Genomic DNA, 14,575 nt, shown 5'->3' on the forward strand with positions numbered 1-14,575 from the left:
ACCCAGGGCCAATGGGGCACCGGCGTTGGCGGCCCCGGTGGGGTGAGGGGTCGCGAGGCCCCGCCCTGTCCTCCCCTTTCCCCTTTGCCCCGCCCTTTCCCGCCCGGCCCCCCAGCCCCGTGTAGCTGCTGGTGCCGGTCCTCGCGCTGGGCCCGCCCCCGCCCCTCCCGCCGGCCGGCCAGCGCGCCTCACGGCTCCTGTCTCCCCTCCCTCCTTCTCTCTCTCACGCCTAGCGCAATGGCGGCCGGCGCGGCGGAGCAGCAACAGTTCTACCTACTCCTGGGAAACCTGCTCAGCCCCGACAATGTGGTCCGGAAACAGGCAGAGGTAACCGAGCTCGCCCCCCCCCGGCCCCCGACTCCGCGCCCCGGCCGGCGCGCCGATCCTTCCCGCGACGCCGCCCGCTGGGCCTTGGCCGCTCAGCCGCGGCGGCGCAGGCCGGGCCGGGCGGGCGGCGGCCGCGCAGCCCACGTGTGAGTCGGCCGTCGGCTCCCAGCGGTGCCCCCCGGGCCCTTCCGGCCCTTGCAGCCTTGGCGCCAGTTGCCTCCCCGTCGCCGCTCGCGCACACGTGCGGCCGCTGCTGACAAGCTGCCCCCGCCCAGATGGGGAAGCCGGGCGGCGGGGTGGGGTGTGGGGTGTGGGGCGGGCCCCGGGGCTCCCCTCGCCCCTTTCCCGCTTTATCCCTCTGGGCGCCTCCCCCGGCCTTCCAGCTGCGGTCCCACCCTGCCCAGCGCTGTGGTCCCCCAGACCCTGGCTGCTCCCTGACCCGTCACCCCTGCTTCTCTCCTGCCCCTCACTCTTAACACTGTCTGCCCCTCGCTTCCCCATCCCTTCCTATTGAAATGTGCCTTGCCTTCTCGCTTTCTTTCCACCTGTTTACATTTAGTCCTCTTTCTCGTTCTGGTTCCTAACATCAGAAGCCGGATTTCCCTCCCCCCCTCCGCCCCCAGTTTTGTGAAGTTGCCGTTTGGATTTCTTTCTAAGCAGCTTGCACCGTTAGTTTGCCCATCCTTCGGATACATTTTGTTTGATCTCTAAAGATTTGTGGTCTCATAAATGGGATGTTCTGGGACTCCGTTGTCTATAACTGGGCCAATGCCATATATTTAAGCCTTTAATTTCACTAAATCTAGCCTGAATCTCTCTCTCTTTTTTTTTTTTTAACAACCTCTGGCTCCTGACCTCCAAAATGTGGAGCTGTAGATAAAGTTTCAAGAGACAGTATTTCAAATGTCTCTGCAAGTTCATTTACCAGTGTAGCTGTAAGGCACACTTGGTTCTGTAGAAGACTGTTGTTATACTAAGCCCTGAGATGCGATTTGAGACACTTCAAGGGAAGGGCAGAAATTTTCCAGTTCCTGTAAAGTGCGTTATCAGACCCTATCCTCAAAGTTGATTATATATGGAGTTCTTTGCAACCATGTGATTGAAGATTTTTTACAAGAGTCAGTGAAGGATGTTCAGCCAGATACTCTTACGGATCAAAAATTTATTTGGTACATAGGTAATGAAATTGGGGGACAAATCCTCTTCTAGATTCACGAGCTTTTATAGTTATTTTTAAAATCACAACATCATTCTTACTTTAAATAGATGGAGGGTCTGCTGCTTATGCTTAGTGGTTTTATGATCCGTGAAGTAAATACACTGGAAGTTCAGTTCTGAATGAAAAGCGCTTTAAACAACTATTAACTTTATCCTAATGACTTTCAATTCATTTCTTATACACATTCAGGGTAAAAGTTCAAACTGCAAATAGTTTGGGTTTCTTTTTGGCTGCGCAGCGCGGCTTGTGGGATCTTAGTTCCCCAGCCAGGGATTGAACCCCGGCCATGGCAGTGAAAGTGCTGAGTCCTAACCACTGGACTGCCAGGGAGTTCCCTGCAAATAGTTTTTTTATGCCATTCCCCAAAGGTAACCACTTTTAAGTGTCTTGTGAATCTTCCTTGCAAATATCCTTATAGGCGTGTATGTATACGTTGATTTTTTTTTACATGAATGGGCTTATAGTACGCATCCTGTTGTGCAGACTTGGAATTTTCACTCAGTATATTTCAATTGCCACATAAGAGGGTTTTTTTTTAAAGCAGCAATGGATGCTCAACCAACCACCTATGAATGGATGTTGAGGTTTCCATTGTCCTGCTCGTAAAAATAATTCTGTACATTGGAGTACATGTATATTATCTTTTCAGACTTTAACAGGTTTATTTGTAGAATATTTAAAAGTTGTATTTGTCCTTACCTTAGAAGTGATGTGCATTTTTAGTTGCATCAGCTTGCACTGCTATCAGAGGGATGTGATGAGCCTATAAAATATTTGTACTTAGAAGTGATGTGTATTTATTAGTTGCATCAGTTTTCACTGCTATCAGAGGGATGTGATGAGCCTATAAAAACATTTTAATGCTTTCTGCTAACTCTAGAGGTAATTTTTCACCAAAATAAGTTCTTAATCCCAACCCATGATAGAAATTTCCATGTGTTACAAAGCAGAACAGCATTGTAATTAGTAAGCTAGTTTAATTCTCCCTCTTCCCTCCAGTTGCTTAAGTCTCTATTGTCAAGCCTAGTGGGGAATCTCTCTTCTATTGAACTAAATACCAATGTCTGGTTTAGCTTGAATTCCGGTTGGTGCCTGTTGTAAATCTTTTATCACTCCCATCAATTTGGGGATGGTTAGCAGCATTCAGCACATTTTCTCATAAAGAACAATTGAAAATAAGTACTGTTAGTCTTTTTATTCTGAGTGAAAACATTCAGTTACTATATTTTTACTTTCATTGTATATCCTGGGACTGTATTAATATGTAAACTAAGTACTATAATATAGAATTTTCTTAATTTGACAGAAAAAAAGGTAAATGTTTGAGGGGAAGCTCCCTAGCACCATGTAATATAGTACTAATCTGGCCTGTAAATAGAGCTTTTCAGGAAAGCAAAATGTTTGAAAAAGAAATGGCCGCACATAACAATACCTTAATACCACATTTTTCCCTTTTGCCATACGAAATGAGCCCTTTATAAGTGATCAAACGAAATAAAATTGAGTATTACAGTCTGATATAGCAAATACAGAATTGTTTTTTGAAGTAAAGAATTGGCAAGGGCTCAGTAAATATCTTTGTAATTTACTCAGTCAAAATAAAAATACTTAGTTGACACATAAATACCAAACTGTTGACTAAGGTGACTTGTTTTATATTCAAATATGAAGTCAGGTACAGTCAAAGACTTATTGTTATATATTGTTGAAATCATTGAATGACTTCAAAACTTGAAAAAGTTATAAAACTTTTTCCATTGTATAAACCATTTGCTAGGCTTTATATTTTATTTCTATTAAATCTTAAAGGATTTTTCTCTTTAACTTTACAAAAAAAAATGAGGCGCCCCTGGTGGCTCAGTGGTTGAGAGTCCGCCTGCCGATGCAGGGGACACGGGTTCGTGCCCAGGTCCGGGAAGATCCCACATGCCGCAGAGCGGCTGGGCCCGTGAACCAGGGCCGCTGAGCCTGCGTGTCCGTCCGGAGCCTGTGCTCCTCCATGGGAGGGGCCGCAACAGTGAGAGGCCCACGTACCACAAAAAAAGAAAAAAAAATTTTTTCTGGTATTTGAAGAAATGATTTAAATGCCCGTAAGTCTTAAAAATTTAATAATTAACATGAATACGTTGATAATTGACAGGTATTCCAGAGTTGAATGTCCATGGCATTCATGACTAGACATTTTTATATGACATAAACTTGAGTAATCACTAATCACGTGCATGGATTTTATATTCCCAGTTTTTTCCATTGACTTGTTCCTCATTGATTGTAGTACAGCACTTCATTAATGAGATTTGAATTGAAAGAGGTCAATGTATTGAAAATTTTGCCTGATTTTTGAGGAACCAGGGTGTTTCCTAGGTAAAAGTTGTTTGTCCCATCTTTACATTTCCATATACATGGAGGCTTGCCATAAATATTTATGGAATGAGTGAGATGAGTGCATTTTGGCATTTTTCCTTTCTGGGGCTGGGGGGTGAACTCTGCTTTCCATTGTGGGATTGTGTATGGTGGTATCAAACGGAATGAACTTTTATTTGCAATAACACTGGTAGCATTCATTGAACCTGCCTGGGCTAGAGCTAGGAATATTCTTAGAAAAATTCTTTGCATTTGCTGTACTCTAGTGTGCCAGGTGCTGGAAATACCATGAGGAAGAGATACCATCTCTGTCTTTGTGGAACTCAGTCTATTTAGGCTAAGAGAAAGTTGTTCTTTTGACTTAATGGCTGTGTTCTTTTTGCCAGACTTTATCCTTGACTAGTGTCGTGGTGTAAATGTAATACTAGATCTGGATTGCCATGCTGGGACATATCAAATGGGGAGAACCCTCTCAGGAGTCAGATGTCATACTAAACTCTCCTTCCATTGACTTTTAATTTGTTGTGGAATAGAGTTTACTATTTGACTTACTCTTTATAACAAGTTTTCTGAGACTGGTATCTTAGTGAAGAGTTTTTTATCCCCAAAACTTGATTTAGACCACTGGAAATTTAAGTGTTAAACATATATAGCATCTACAGGGCATTAGGGGCTAAGCTACAAGGAATAAAAAGACATTTTTATTATACTGTAAGAGACTTTGTTTAAATGAAAAAAAACTGCTGGTTTTTGAGTTGCTTTGATAAAGATTAAGTGAAAAATCTCAAGGTACAACCATTTTTGCAATCATCTTGTAGGTATCTTTACATAAATTATTATTTCTGGATAAGTAAATTCAGACCATCTTCTCAGCTGTGAAAACTTTTTGTCACAGTTTTCAGCATTATGTTCCTGTGTGCTTATGTACTAGAGGGGAACTTGAGGTCATCAGAAGATTTTGAATTGTCCTTTCCCCAAAATGTGTTCTTCCTCAGATTCAGCTATGTTTGAGAAGTTTGAAAACTGTATAGCGCTGCCTAAATAGAACTGGTTGTTTAGTGGAGTCAGGCCCCAGAGGTGAAACCCAGAGAGAGCATTCAGTGTCAGGGAGATTTGGGGTACAGCTGGCCTCGGAAGAACAGAATTTTTTCTACTATTTATTGTCTGTGACCTTGAGCAAGTCATTTAACTTCTGAGCCTTTATTTTCTTATCTGTCAGTATCCCAGGGATACCACGGAGCACTAGGTAAATGGGAGATAGGGATTCTGAGAAGCACAGTTGTCCTTTCCTTGTCCTCATCACCTCTGTCTAGAGGGAAACTAGGTAGATTATAGAGGATGGTAGCAGAGCAGACAAGCTCTTTGAATTTAGATGGCTGAGAAATTAACATGTTATCTACATTATTAACCTTCAAGTGGATAGATGAGAATAGAATATTTACTAAGAGGCTTCTTGGAAAACAATTCCAAGTGTACTTAAAATAATGATTACTTTTCCACCTTAAAAGACTGACGTTAGAAATTGTATGCATGCACATGAATCTACACTTGAGTTTACTTTTGTAGACATCATATACTTCGGGCTTATTTTTGGATCCGCTCTATCTACCTTTTAATTGGCGTCAATTTTTTTTACTGTTAAACAATTTGCTCTCATTTTACGTTATTATTGGAGAAGGAAAGAAGTGTCCTGAGTCACAAAACCTAGATGTCTAGATTTATTGAAATGATATTAAGTTTCCTGGCCAACTTTCTCCTGACCATATTCATTTGTTTACGTATATAATATGGTTTCGGTATAATCTTTGCTTGAAAGAAAATGTAGCATAAAGAAGTTGAATATTTGCCCTTTCTCTGACTTGCTTCATCTGAGGGTATTTCTCTGGTGGTTGTTAAGTAGTAACTTGAACCAATTCTACATCATTTGGTCTAAAAAATGTTGACAAGATAAGCAGTTTCCATTATGTAAGAGGATATTGAGTGAGCACTTCACAGCATGGTAGCTCAACGCTGGTCAAGTTTTTGGTTCTCTTAGGCCTTGAGTTCTGTTAATCACAGAAGAGCCTAAGGTAAGAAAATGTGCACATACATTAGAAAAATCTAGTTAAGAGACAAAGGTGGAAAGGAACTTGGTAAGTAACTTCTTCAGCATCCTCTTTCCTGACTTGTCTAAAGTATGTTCTTTTCACAGGAGAAAACTTTCACACCATACCTAGGTTGTTTGACTCCCCATGCATGGATCTTTCCTGCTCTTCCTTTCAGTTCTATTAATGGTGTACTCAGGACATTTTCTAACATGATATTCTAACCTTTACTGTTTTTCTTTTTCATGTAGGAAACCTATGAGAATATCCCAGGCCAGTCGAAGATCACATTCCTTTTACAAGCCATCAGAAATACAACAGCTGCTGAGGAGGTACTACTTTAATTCTTTGAATGTTACTTTCTTACAAACAGTCGTCAGAGTGGGTAATGAGAACTGTTGTTTACTGCATAGATATTACCAGAACTCTGAACTTAATTCTTTGCTGAAAACTACTTTGGAGTTACAATTTTTTTGAAATACTCTGTATTAAAAATGAGAATTTCTTTTTTTCCATATAAGATGATTACATAAAAATTATTAAATGTAAGTTAATTTTTTGGTAGCTATAAAAATTTTTCTTCCTTGGAACAATTCATTCTAGAGGAGGAAATTGAATTCATTCAGTGTTTTAATGTATTGCCAAATGAAAAAATACTTTTTGTCTTTAAAACTTTTATGCATATAGCTATTTCTGGGTGGTGAAGAAAACGTGCTACAGATGTGTAAGGACAAAGACACACTTTGTTACAATCCTTTAAAAATCATGGTTTTCAGCAAATTACTATACTAAATTCAAATATATAGTTTGTTACTGCTTCTCTGCATTTAGCTGCTTTTTCTCAAAAGTAATATCCTTGTATATAGTTAATGTTAATTGAAAATCCTCTCTTATGGAAAAGGCATCAAAATACCCAAGTGTAGAAAACTTACTCCACCTACGAAACATTGCATTAGAATTTGTAAAGTGAGACTTCATTGCTAACAGTCACACTATATGTAAAATGCTTATATTAACACATGATGGAAATGAAGTCACACTAAATCCTATATAATGTTACACCTGCCTTCTTTTAGTCAGTTTAAACTGGCAATTTAGTGTTTTCTGATAACACTTAGAAAACACTATAATAAAGTGCCCTAGTTTTTTTTAAAACAGGGGACAAAAGGCACTTCTTCACCTTTGTAACATACTGTTTTTCTTTAATTCAAAATAAACGTCAAATATGAGGATAAACATAGAAGTAACTTAAATCTCTAAAATAGTTGGCTATTTTAATTCTTGAAGATTGATGCAGGTTAGCTGCAAAACAAGTTTTAAAGCCAAGAATAATGTGAAAATTATTGAATTTTATTTCTAAAAGCCTATTTTGAACCCTATTTAGATCCTGCTTTGACTTAGGAATTAGATGATTATGAACTAGCCTCAGCATCTTCATGATTCAGTATATGTGTGAGAAGAATTGCACCAATTTTAACCACTGTTTAACCTCTCTGAATCCTTTGTAGAGCATAAATTAAAATTTTTAAGAAGTTTGCTATCAGCCAGAAGTGATTCAAATAAGATTTCTCAGTGAGAAGTAAATGGAGGGAAAAAAATGGCAAATTTTATTTGTATGGTTTAATTCTTTTTGTTGTTGTTGGTCATAGTCTCAAAGTAATTATAGTGATAATGAGTACCTGCAGTCCAGAAAAAAAGAACATGAAAAATCGGGTTTAATATTTTCAATGGTTTATTGACTTTTTATGATAAAATTTTAGAATGGCATTTGTCTCAGCTTTTCTTTTGATACTCTGAATGAATATTACACAGAAAGTGCCAAATTTAAATACATTTTACAAATCTGAAAATGGGATAAGAATATACACATTGAGATTAGGGCTTTTTAGATATGGGGAACTTGTGATGTTTGTTTGCATGAATGAAGTATAAAGATAAATGGATTTTTTAAATTAATTTATTTTTGGCTGCGTTGGGTCTTTGTTGCTGTGCACGGGCTTTCTCTAGTTGTGGCGAGCGGGAGCTACTCTTCGTTGTGGTCCGTGGGCTTATTGCAGTGGCTTCTCTTGTTGTGGAGCACAGGCTCTAGGTACACGGACTTCAGTAGTTGTGGCTCACAGGCTCTAGAGCACAGGCTCAGTGGTTGTGGCGCATGGGCTTAGTTGCTCCACGGCATGTGGGATCTTCCTGGACCAGGGCTCGAACACGTGTCCCCTGCATTGGCAGGAGGATTCTTAACCACTGCGCCACCAGGGAAGTCCCAGATAAATGGATTTGATAGCGCTTTATCTAAGAGGCTAATGAAAGGGCGATGATACAGTAAGATTGGCCAGGCTGGGAGCATAAGATTAAGTAGGAAAGGTACTTTATTCACTAGAATGAGAGCCAGATGGGGAAGTAAGAAAAGAGCATTTTATAGGGTTTGCGATTTATATTAAGATTTGTTTTTCTCCAAAGAATATATTTAAAATAAGAATTAAAGACAGGTTTGTCATTGCTAAGATATGTGTTCCTATTCAAGATCTAATATGTTCAAGGCTTTTCCTCAGCTCTAAACAAATAGCTTTTGTGTGGCATTTTCTGTACAGTAGACTGATGTGATTAGGAAGATTTTTATGTATTTTACCTATTATTTGTTTTAAAACTCTTAACAAAATACTTTTGAAATGAATTGTAAAACTAGAATAGTAAAGTACATCAATGGCAGAGTGAATGTAGCTTGTTGGAAATTTTTTCTCCAGTAAGACACCAAGTTATTAACAATGTTACCTATTTATAGGCTAGACAAATGGCTGCCGTTCTCCTAAGACGTCTTTTGTCCTCTGCATTTGATGAAGTCTATCCAACTCTTCCCACTGATGTTCAGACTGCCATCAAGAGTGAACTACTAATGATTATTCAAATGGAAACACAGTCTAGCATGAGGAAAAAAATTTGTGATATTGCTGCAGAGCTGGCCAGGAATTTGATAGGTATGTGTGCAAATACGTTTATCATTATGTTATTGAACAAAATGAGTACATATATCTTTTTTTTTTTTTTTTTTTTTGCGGTATGCGGGCCTCTCACTGTTGTGGCCTCCCCCGTAGCGGAGCACAGGCTCCGGACGCGCAGGCCCAGCGACCATGGCCCACGGGCCCAGCTGCTCCGCGGCATGTGGGAACCTCCTGGACCGGGGCACGAACCCATGTCCCCTGCATCGGCAGGCAGACTCTCAACCACTGAGCCACCAGGGAAGCCCTATTTTTTTTTTAAGTGGAATCTTGGAGGAAGACTCACAAGTACTTGAGTATCATTTATTCTGTTCGAAATGAGAGTGATTATGGATTCTGCATTTAAAGCCAAAAATTACAGATGTTTGTGAAATGCAGATGTAATTAATACTTATCTATTGATCTTCAAAACTATTTCTCTGTGTGGAGAAATAATTTTCTAGTTTTATTTTCCCCTTAATCTGTAGTTTTGAAAGCATAGTTTAACTTATAAACCTGCCAGTAGAAATAGAATTCAGTGGACTCCAGGCGGGTTTTTTTTTTTTTTTTTTTTTTGCGGTATGCGGGCCTCTCACTGTTGTGGCCTCTCCCGTTGTGGAGTACAGGCTCTGGACGCGCAGGCTTAGCGGCCATGGCTCACGGGCCCAGCCGCTCCGCGGCATGTGGGATCTTCCCGGACCGGGGCATGAACCCGTGTCCCCTGCATCGGCAGGCGGACTCTCAACCACTGCGCCACCAGGGAAGCCCTCCAGGTGGTTTTTTGCTGTTAAAGTTGTGTTTATGAATTAAGCACATATGCTTATTATACTACTATAGTTCATTATTAAATACCCAGAAATATTTTTAGAGGATAAGGTAAATGAAAACACCTAAAAATGCATTTTATCTGCAGCCAGAACTCTTTTTGGTCTCACTAAAAACATTAATGATATAATTGGATATGCTGTGTTATTTTTTTTTCACAGATTCATACATGTGATTTTAAACTTGGTTCATTTAGGTGGCATTTTTAAAGGTTGAAAAGAATACCTCACTGAGATAAGGCTAACTGGGAGAATTTTGCTAGTTGTGCTTAGTAAATTATGACACAATTTTTTAATCTCCACTACTAGTAATGCAGATGTTCAATTCAACTTACTGATACAACAAATTCCTAAAAACTAATAGGAAACATTAAATTTTTATATTTTAAGTAAGTTCTAAACCCACAGAAACTTGAATTTTTTTAACTAGGAAAGTTCTATTTTCAAGTTTTTTAAGTGTGCAGATAGGAATTTTTATAGATTACATCATTTCTAACTCAAAATCACTTAATAATGGAAGCATTTCCAGAATGTTTCAAAGTGCTCTCTCCATAAATTTTTTTGTCAGCATACTACCCACTTCAGAGAAGTTCAGCAAATGGGGGGGAAATTTTTTTTTTTTTAATGCATAACTCATCTGTATTTTCTATAACTCTTAAGTTCTTTGTGACAGTAAAACCAGTGAGTCTCTTAACTTGTACAGTAGAATTTTGTGGTGGTTCATTTTTGTCACAAAGTATCACAAAAATCTATATTTTAAAATCTTGTTAAAACACAAACACATTGATAACATCCTATAGTACTTAAAACTGCACAGTGTGAGCACAGCTCTGGGATTCCCATTCCCATTCTCCAGTTTGCAAGTAATAAATATTTTGGTTTTAAGACTTGTTACCAAATATTGGCTTTGCCTGCTTTTTAAACTCTTTAATAACAAATAGTACGTATGAAAGATTCAACCAGTCCAGTAGTCAAAAGTGTGCTTCCTTTTCTCCAGATCCCACTCCTGAGAAATAACCACTGCTGATGGTCTGTGCTTATGTAACCCAGATGCACACAATTGCTTTTACTAGCTTATAATGCCAGTTTATGGTGGAAGGACTTGATTTTATTGGAATTTTTGTAAAAACAGAACGGGTGACATTTTCTACAGCCACATATTTTGAATGAGCCTTACGAAATGAAAGGATTCACTCTTGATATTTTGAAGTTTTGATTTACACAGGTTATGCCTGGATTTCTTTCCTTTTAGATGAGGATGGCAACAACCAATGGCCTGAAGGTCTGAAGTTCCTTTTTGATTCAGTCAGCTCTCAAAATGTGGGACTGCGGGAAGCTGCCCTTCATATTTTCTGGTATACACATTGATCTAATTTGGGGGGGAAATTTAATGTTATGAGTGCCCGAAGCACATTTCAATTGATTATTTTAGTCTAGCTTAACTTTTTAGCCTTAAATAATGCCTTTAGATAAGCTTTGTATTTGTGTTGGAAGCAAAATTGAAAAGAACAAAGCTTTTCGTTTTCCATTATGATCCTTTTTTGTATACAGGGATTCTCTGCAATTTTATTTCTTTCCTTTGTCTTTTATGATTCTGAAAAAATTTCTGGGACAGTTTCTTCCTTAGGAGATTGACACAGTACCAGCTGTAGCTTTTAGAAAGCCACTTTAATAATGGCATCTGGAAGCAGAGAAAGAATGCTGGTGAATCCCCACTGTCTTCTGGGTCTTCTGTGACCAAGCTTTAGAAAAACATAATATTTTAATAACCTCATTTATAAGTAAATGATCTAAGTTTAGAATTAAATGATTAACTGCATTTTAAAAAGTTTGGCCTACTGTACAGTTCTACTGCATTTAAAATATACAGTTGAATTTATAACTTATCAAGACCATATACATTTTTTTTGAGATCTACCTTAAGACTAGATATTACACCATTTTCTATTTTAGTTGTCAAGTGTATCTTTATATCAGTAGTCCAAATTGGAGAATTAAGTAAAAGTATTCAGTTTAATTATTTACCACCTTTAAAGTAGAGCAGAACTTGGACTGCCTGGATCACCAAGGCTGGGAGTTGATTGTGAGCATGGTCATTACAGTTACCACCTGAACCCCTGTGCTTGCTCTTGTCCCATCCTGCACTTCAGGTCAGCTTCCCCCTGAGACAGTGATAAGGATAAAGCAGAGAGCTGGGATGGGTGTGCACCTGGGTCGCCTCTACTCCCAGTCTGATTCCACTGTGTTTGTTTTCTGTTCACCTGACCCCAAAATAGGATTGCTTGGAAAATGGGTAGATGAAGTCCAGCCTTAAGGATTAATGTAAACTTTTAAGTCAGTTAGACACGTAATTAGATGTATAATGTAGTTTTTTTTTTAATAAATTTATTTTATTTTTGGCTGCGTTTGGTCTTCATTGCTGTGCACGAACTTTCTCTAGTTGTGGCGAGCGGGGGCTACTCTTTGTTGCGGTGTGCGGGCTTCTCATTGCAGTGGCTTCTCTTGTTGCAGAGCACAGGCTCTAGGCAAGTGGGCTTCAGTAGTTGTGGCTCGCAGGCTCTAGAGCACAGGCTCAGTAGCTGTGGCGCACAGGCTTAGTTGCTCCGCGGCATGTGGGATCTTACCGGACCAGGGCTCGAACCCATGTCCCCTGCACTGGCAGGTGGATTCTTAACCACTGCGCCACCAGGGAAGCCCCTATAATGTGGTTTTTAAAGCATGCCTTGGATCATTTTTTCAGGAACTTTCCTGGAATTTTTGGAAATCAACAGCAGCACTATTTAGACGTCATCAAACGGATGTTAGTTCAGTGTATGCAAGATCAGGAACATCCATCGGTAAATAATTTCAATTCCATTAATATTAACACCTAATTTAATATAGCACCTAACTTGTGAAAGAAATCTATGTGTTTGGAGATCGTCTTTGCTTTTATACTTTAAAATATAACTACTAGTTTTACTGATAAAATTTTCATCTTGAGTAAGAAAACTTGAACTTGCATCTATTAAGAATTTCTCGTGTTTGGCATTTTTACTCTCTTCATTTTAGATCAGGACATTATCTGCTAGAGCTACCGCTGCATTTATACTTGCAAACGAACATAATGTTGCCCTGTTCAAACATTTTGCAGACTTGTTACCCGGATTCTTACAGGTAAGAAAACAGTTTAGAATAGGTGATAATTATATCCTTAGTGGTTTTCTGTTGCTTACATTCTCATCAGAGTTCTGTAATGCATTCATTTATTCAATAAATATTTGTTGCCTACTATGTGCCAGCTGGGGATACAGCAATGAACAAAACATGCAAATCTCTGTCCCCGTTGAGTTAATATCTTTTGTCTTTGACAGACCTTTGGTCTCCTAGTTTCAGATTTTTTCTATAAGGCAAATGATACGAGCAATTTATGTTTATTATTGAATATGTAATCACATAGGTTATTTCCATTAGAACAACCAAATAACCTATGAAATGTAATGCCCATTTTTACATAAGGAGAAACTAAGGAGGAGACGGTAAGAAACTTGCCCAAGGTCACAGTGTTGGTAAGTGGTGAAATCATGCACAATTGAAACCCCAATTGGACTGCAGTCCTTACTGTTAAATACAGGGCTTGTAACAGTTTGTCTTATAAAATAAGTAGTTTATGGTTAGTTGACATTATTGGATTCCATTATTTTAAGGACATCTGCCTCAATCAGAAAGTGAAGTAAGCTTGGGTGAGTTAGAGTAGTTATGCTCAACCTAGTCAGCCCTCAAACCCCCTTTATAACAAGTATTTTATAACTTTCCATAGTCCTTCTTAAAATGAAATGCATAGTAGCAATTCATGTACACATACAAGTTTTTAAAATATCAATGTATGGCCTTAAGTGGATACAAAGAAGAAATAGAAAGTAATGTCTAATAAAATGGCATACTTTTCCACATATAAATGCTAGGGCCTGACCACAACAAAGACACAGTAGACTGGGTGATTTCTAAGTGATCTATACAAATGCAGTAGCTAAAAATGTGGACTGATACAGAGGTATCATCGGCGGTTCGAACACCATGATTTCTGTTACTGTTGGTGATTTGAACTGGTGATTTCCAGAAATGGTGAAGTTCTGGACAAAACAAAATATGTATTCCTTCTCAATTTATACAGTATTTACATTTTGCGGGGGGTGGGGACATCATGGTACATTAAAACCAGGCAAAAAATAATTTGTGAGTTAGGTTCTAGGTTCAGATCATTATAAATGAGATTTTCATTTATGTAAGTGTCTGGCATAATCATGCAAGATGCATGATAAGAAAGTCAGATGAGTTCTTCGTAAGCATTTGTGTCACAGATGTAGGACATATAGTACCCCTGGCCTTTGTATTTCCTCAATCTGTGACAACCAGGAAGCACTTCCTGAGAGGAATAGTGCCCCTGCTGAGGACCAGGTTAGAGAGGATTTAGGGGAGCTAAAACTAAAGGTTCATATGTGATAGAGTTATTACCAGAACTTAGTAGAAACTTTTTTCCCTGTGCTATTAAGCTGAAAAGATAGTTTAGGTCAATGACAAAACATTAACTGATGAAACATTCTATTGTTTTAGTAGTTGATTATCTACAAATCTTTTTTTTTTAATTTTATTTATTTATTTTTGGCAGCGTTGGGTCTTCGTTGCTGCATGCGGGCTTTCTCTAGTTGCAGCGAGCGGGGGCTACTCTTCGTTGTGGTGCGCGGGCTTCTCATTGTGGTGGCTTCTCTTGTTGCAGAGCATGGGCTCTAGGCACACAGGCTCAGT

General features: G+C 39.0%; 1 protein-coding gene across 1 annotated transcript in view; it reads left to right on the forward strand.

The window, feature by feature from the left end:
• The first annotated feature begins 95 nt into the window (after window positions 1-95).
• The window catches only part of IPO5 (importin 5), a 39,949-nt gene continuing 25,469 nt past the window's right edge, over window positions 96-14,575 (forward strand). Inside the window, exons 1-6 of the mRNA XM_030856867.2 lie at window positions 96-327; window positions 6,246-6,326; window positions 8,774-8,966; window positions 11,043-11,145; window positions 12,531-12,627; window positions 12,842-12,946. Coding sequence (XP_030712727.2) covers window positions 238-327; window positions 6,246-6,326; window positions 8,774-8,966; window positions 11,043-11,145; window positions 12,531-12,627; window positions 12,842-12,946 — 669 coding nt within the window. The 5' untranslated portion in view covers window positions 96-237. The remainder of the gene's footprint in view (window positions 328-6,245; window positions 6,327-8,773; window positions 8,967-11,042; window positions 11,146-12,530; window positions 12,628-12,841; window positions 12,947-14,575) is intronic.

Source organism: Globicephala melas, chromosome 18 (genome assembly GCF_963455315.2).
Source record: "Globicephala melas chromosome 18, mGloMel1.2, whole genome shotgun sequence".
NCBI classification, from domain to species: Eukaryota; Metazoa; Chordata; class Mammalia; order Artiodactyla; family Delphinidae; genus Globicephala; species Globicephala melas.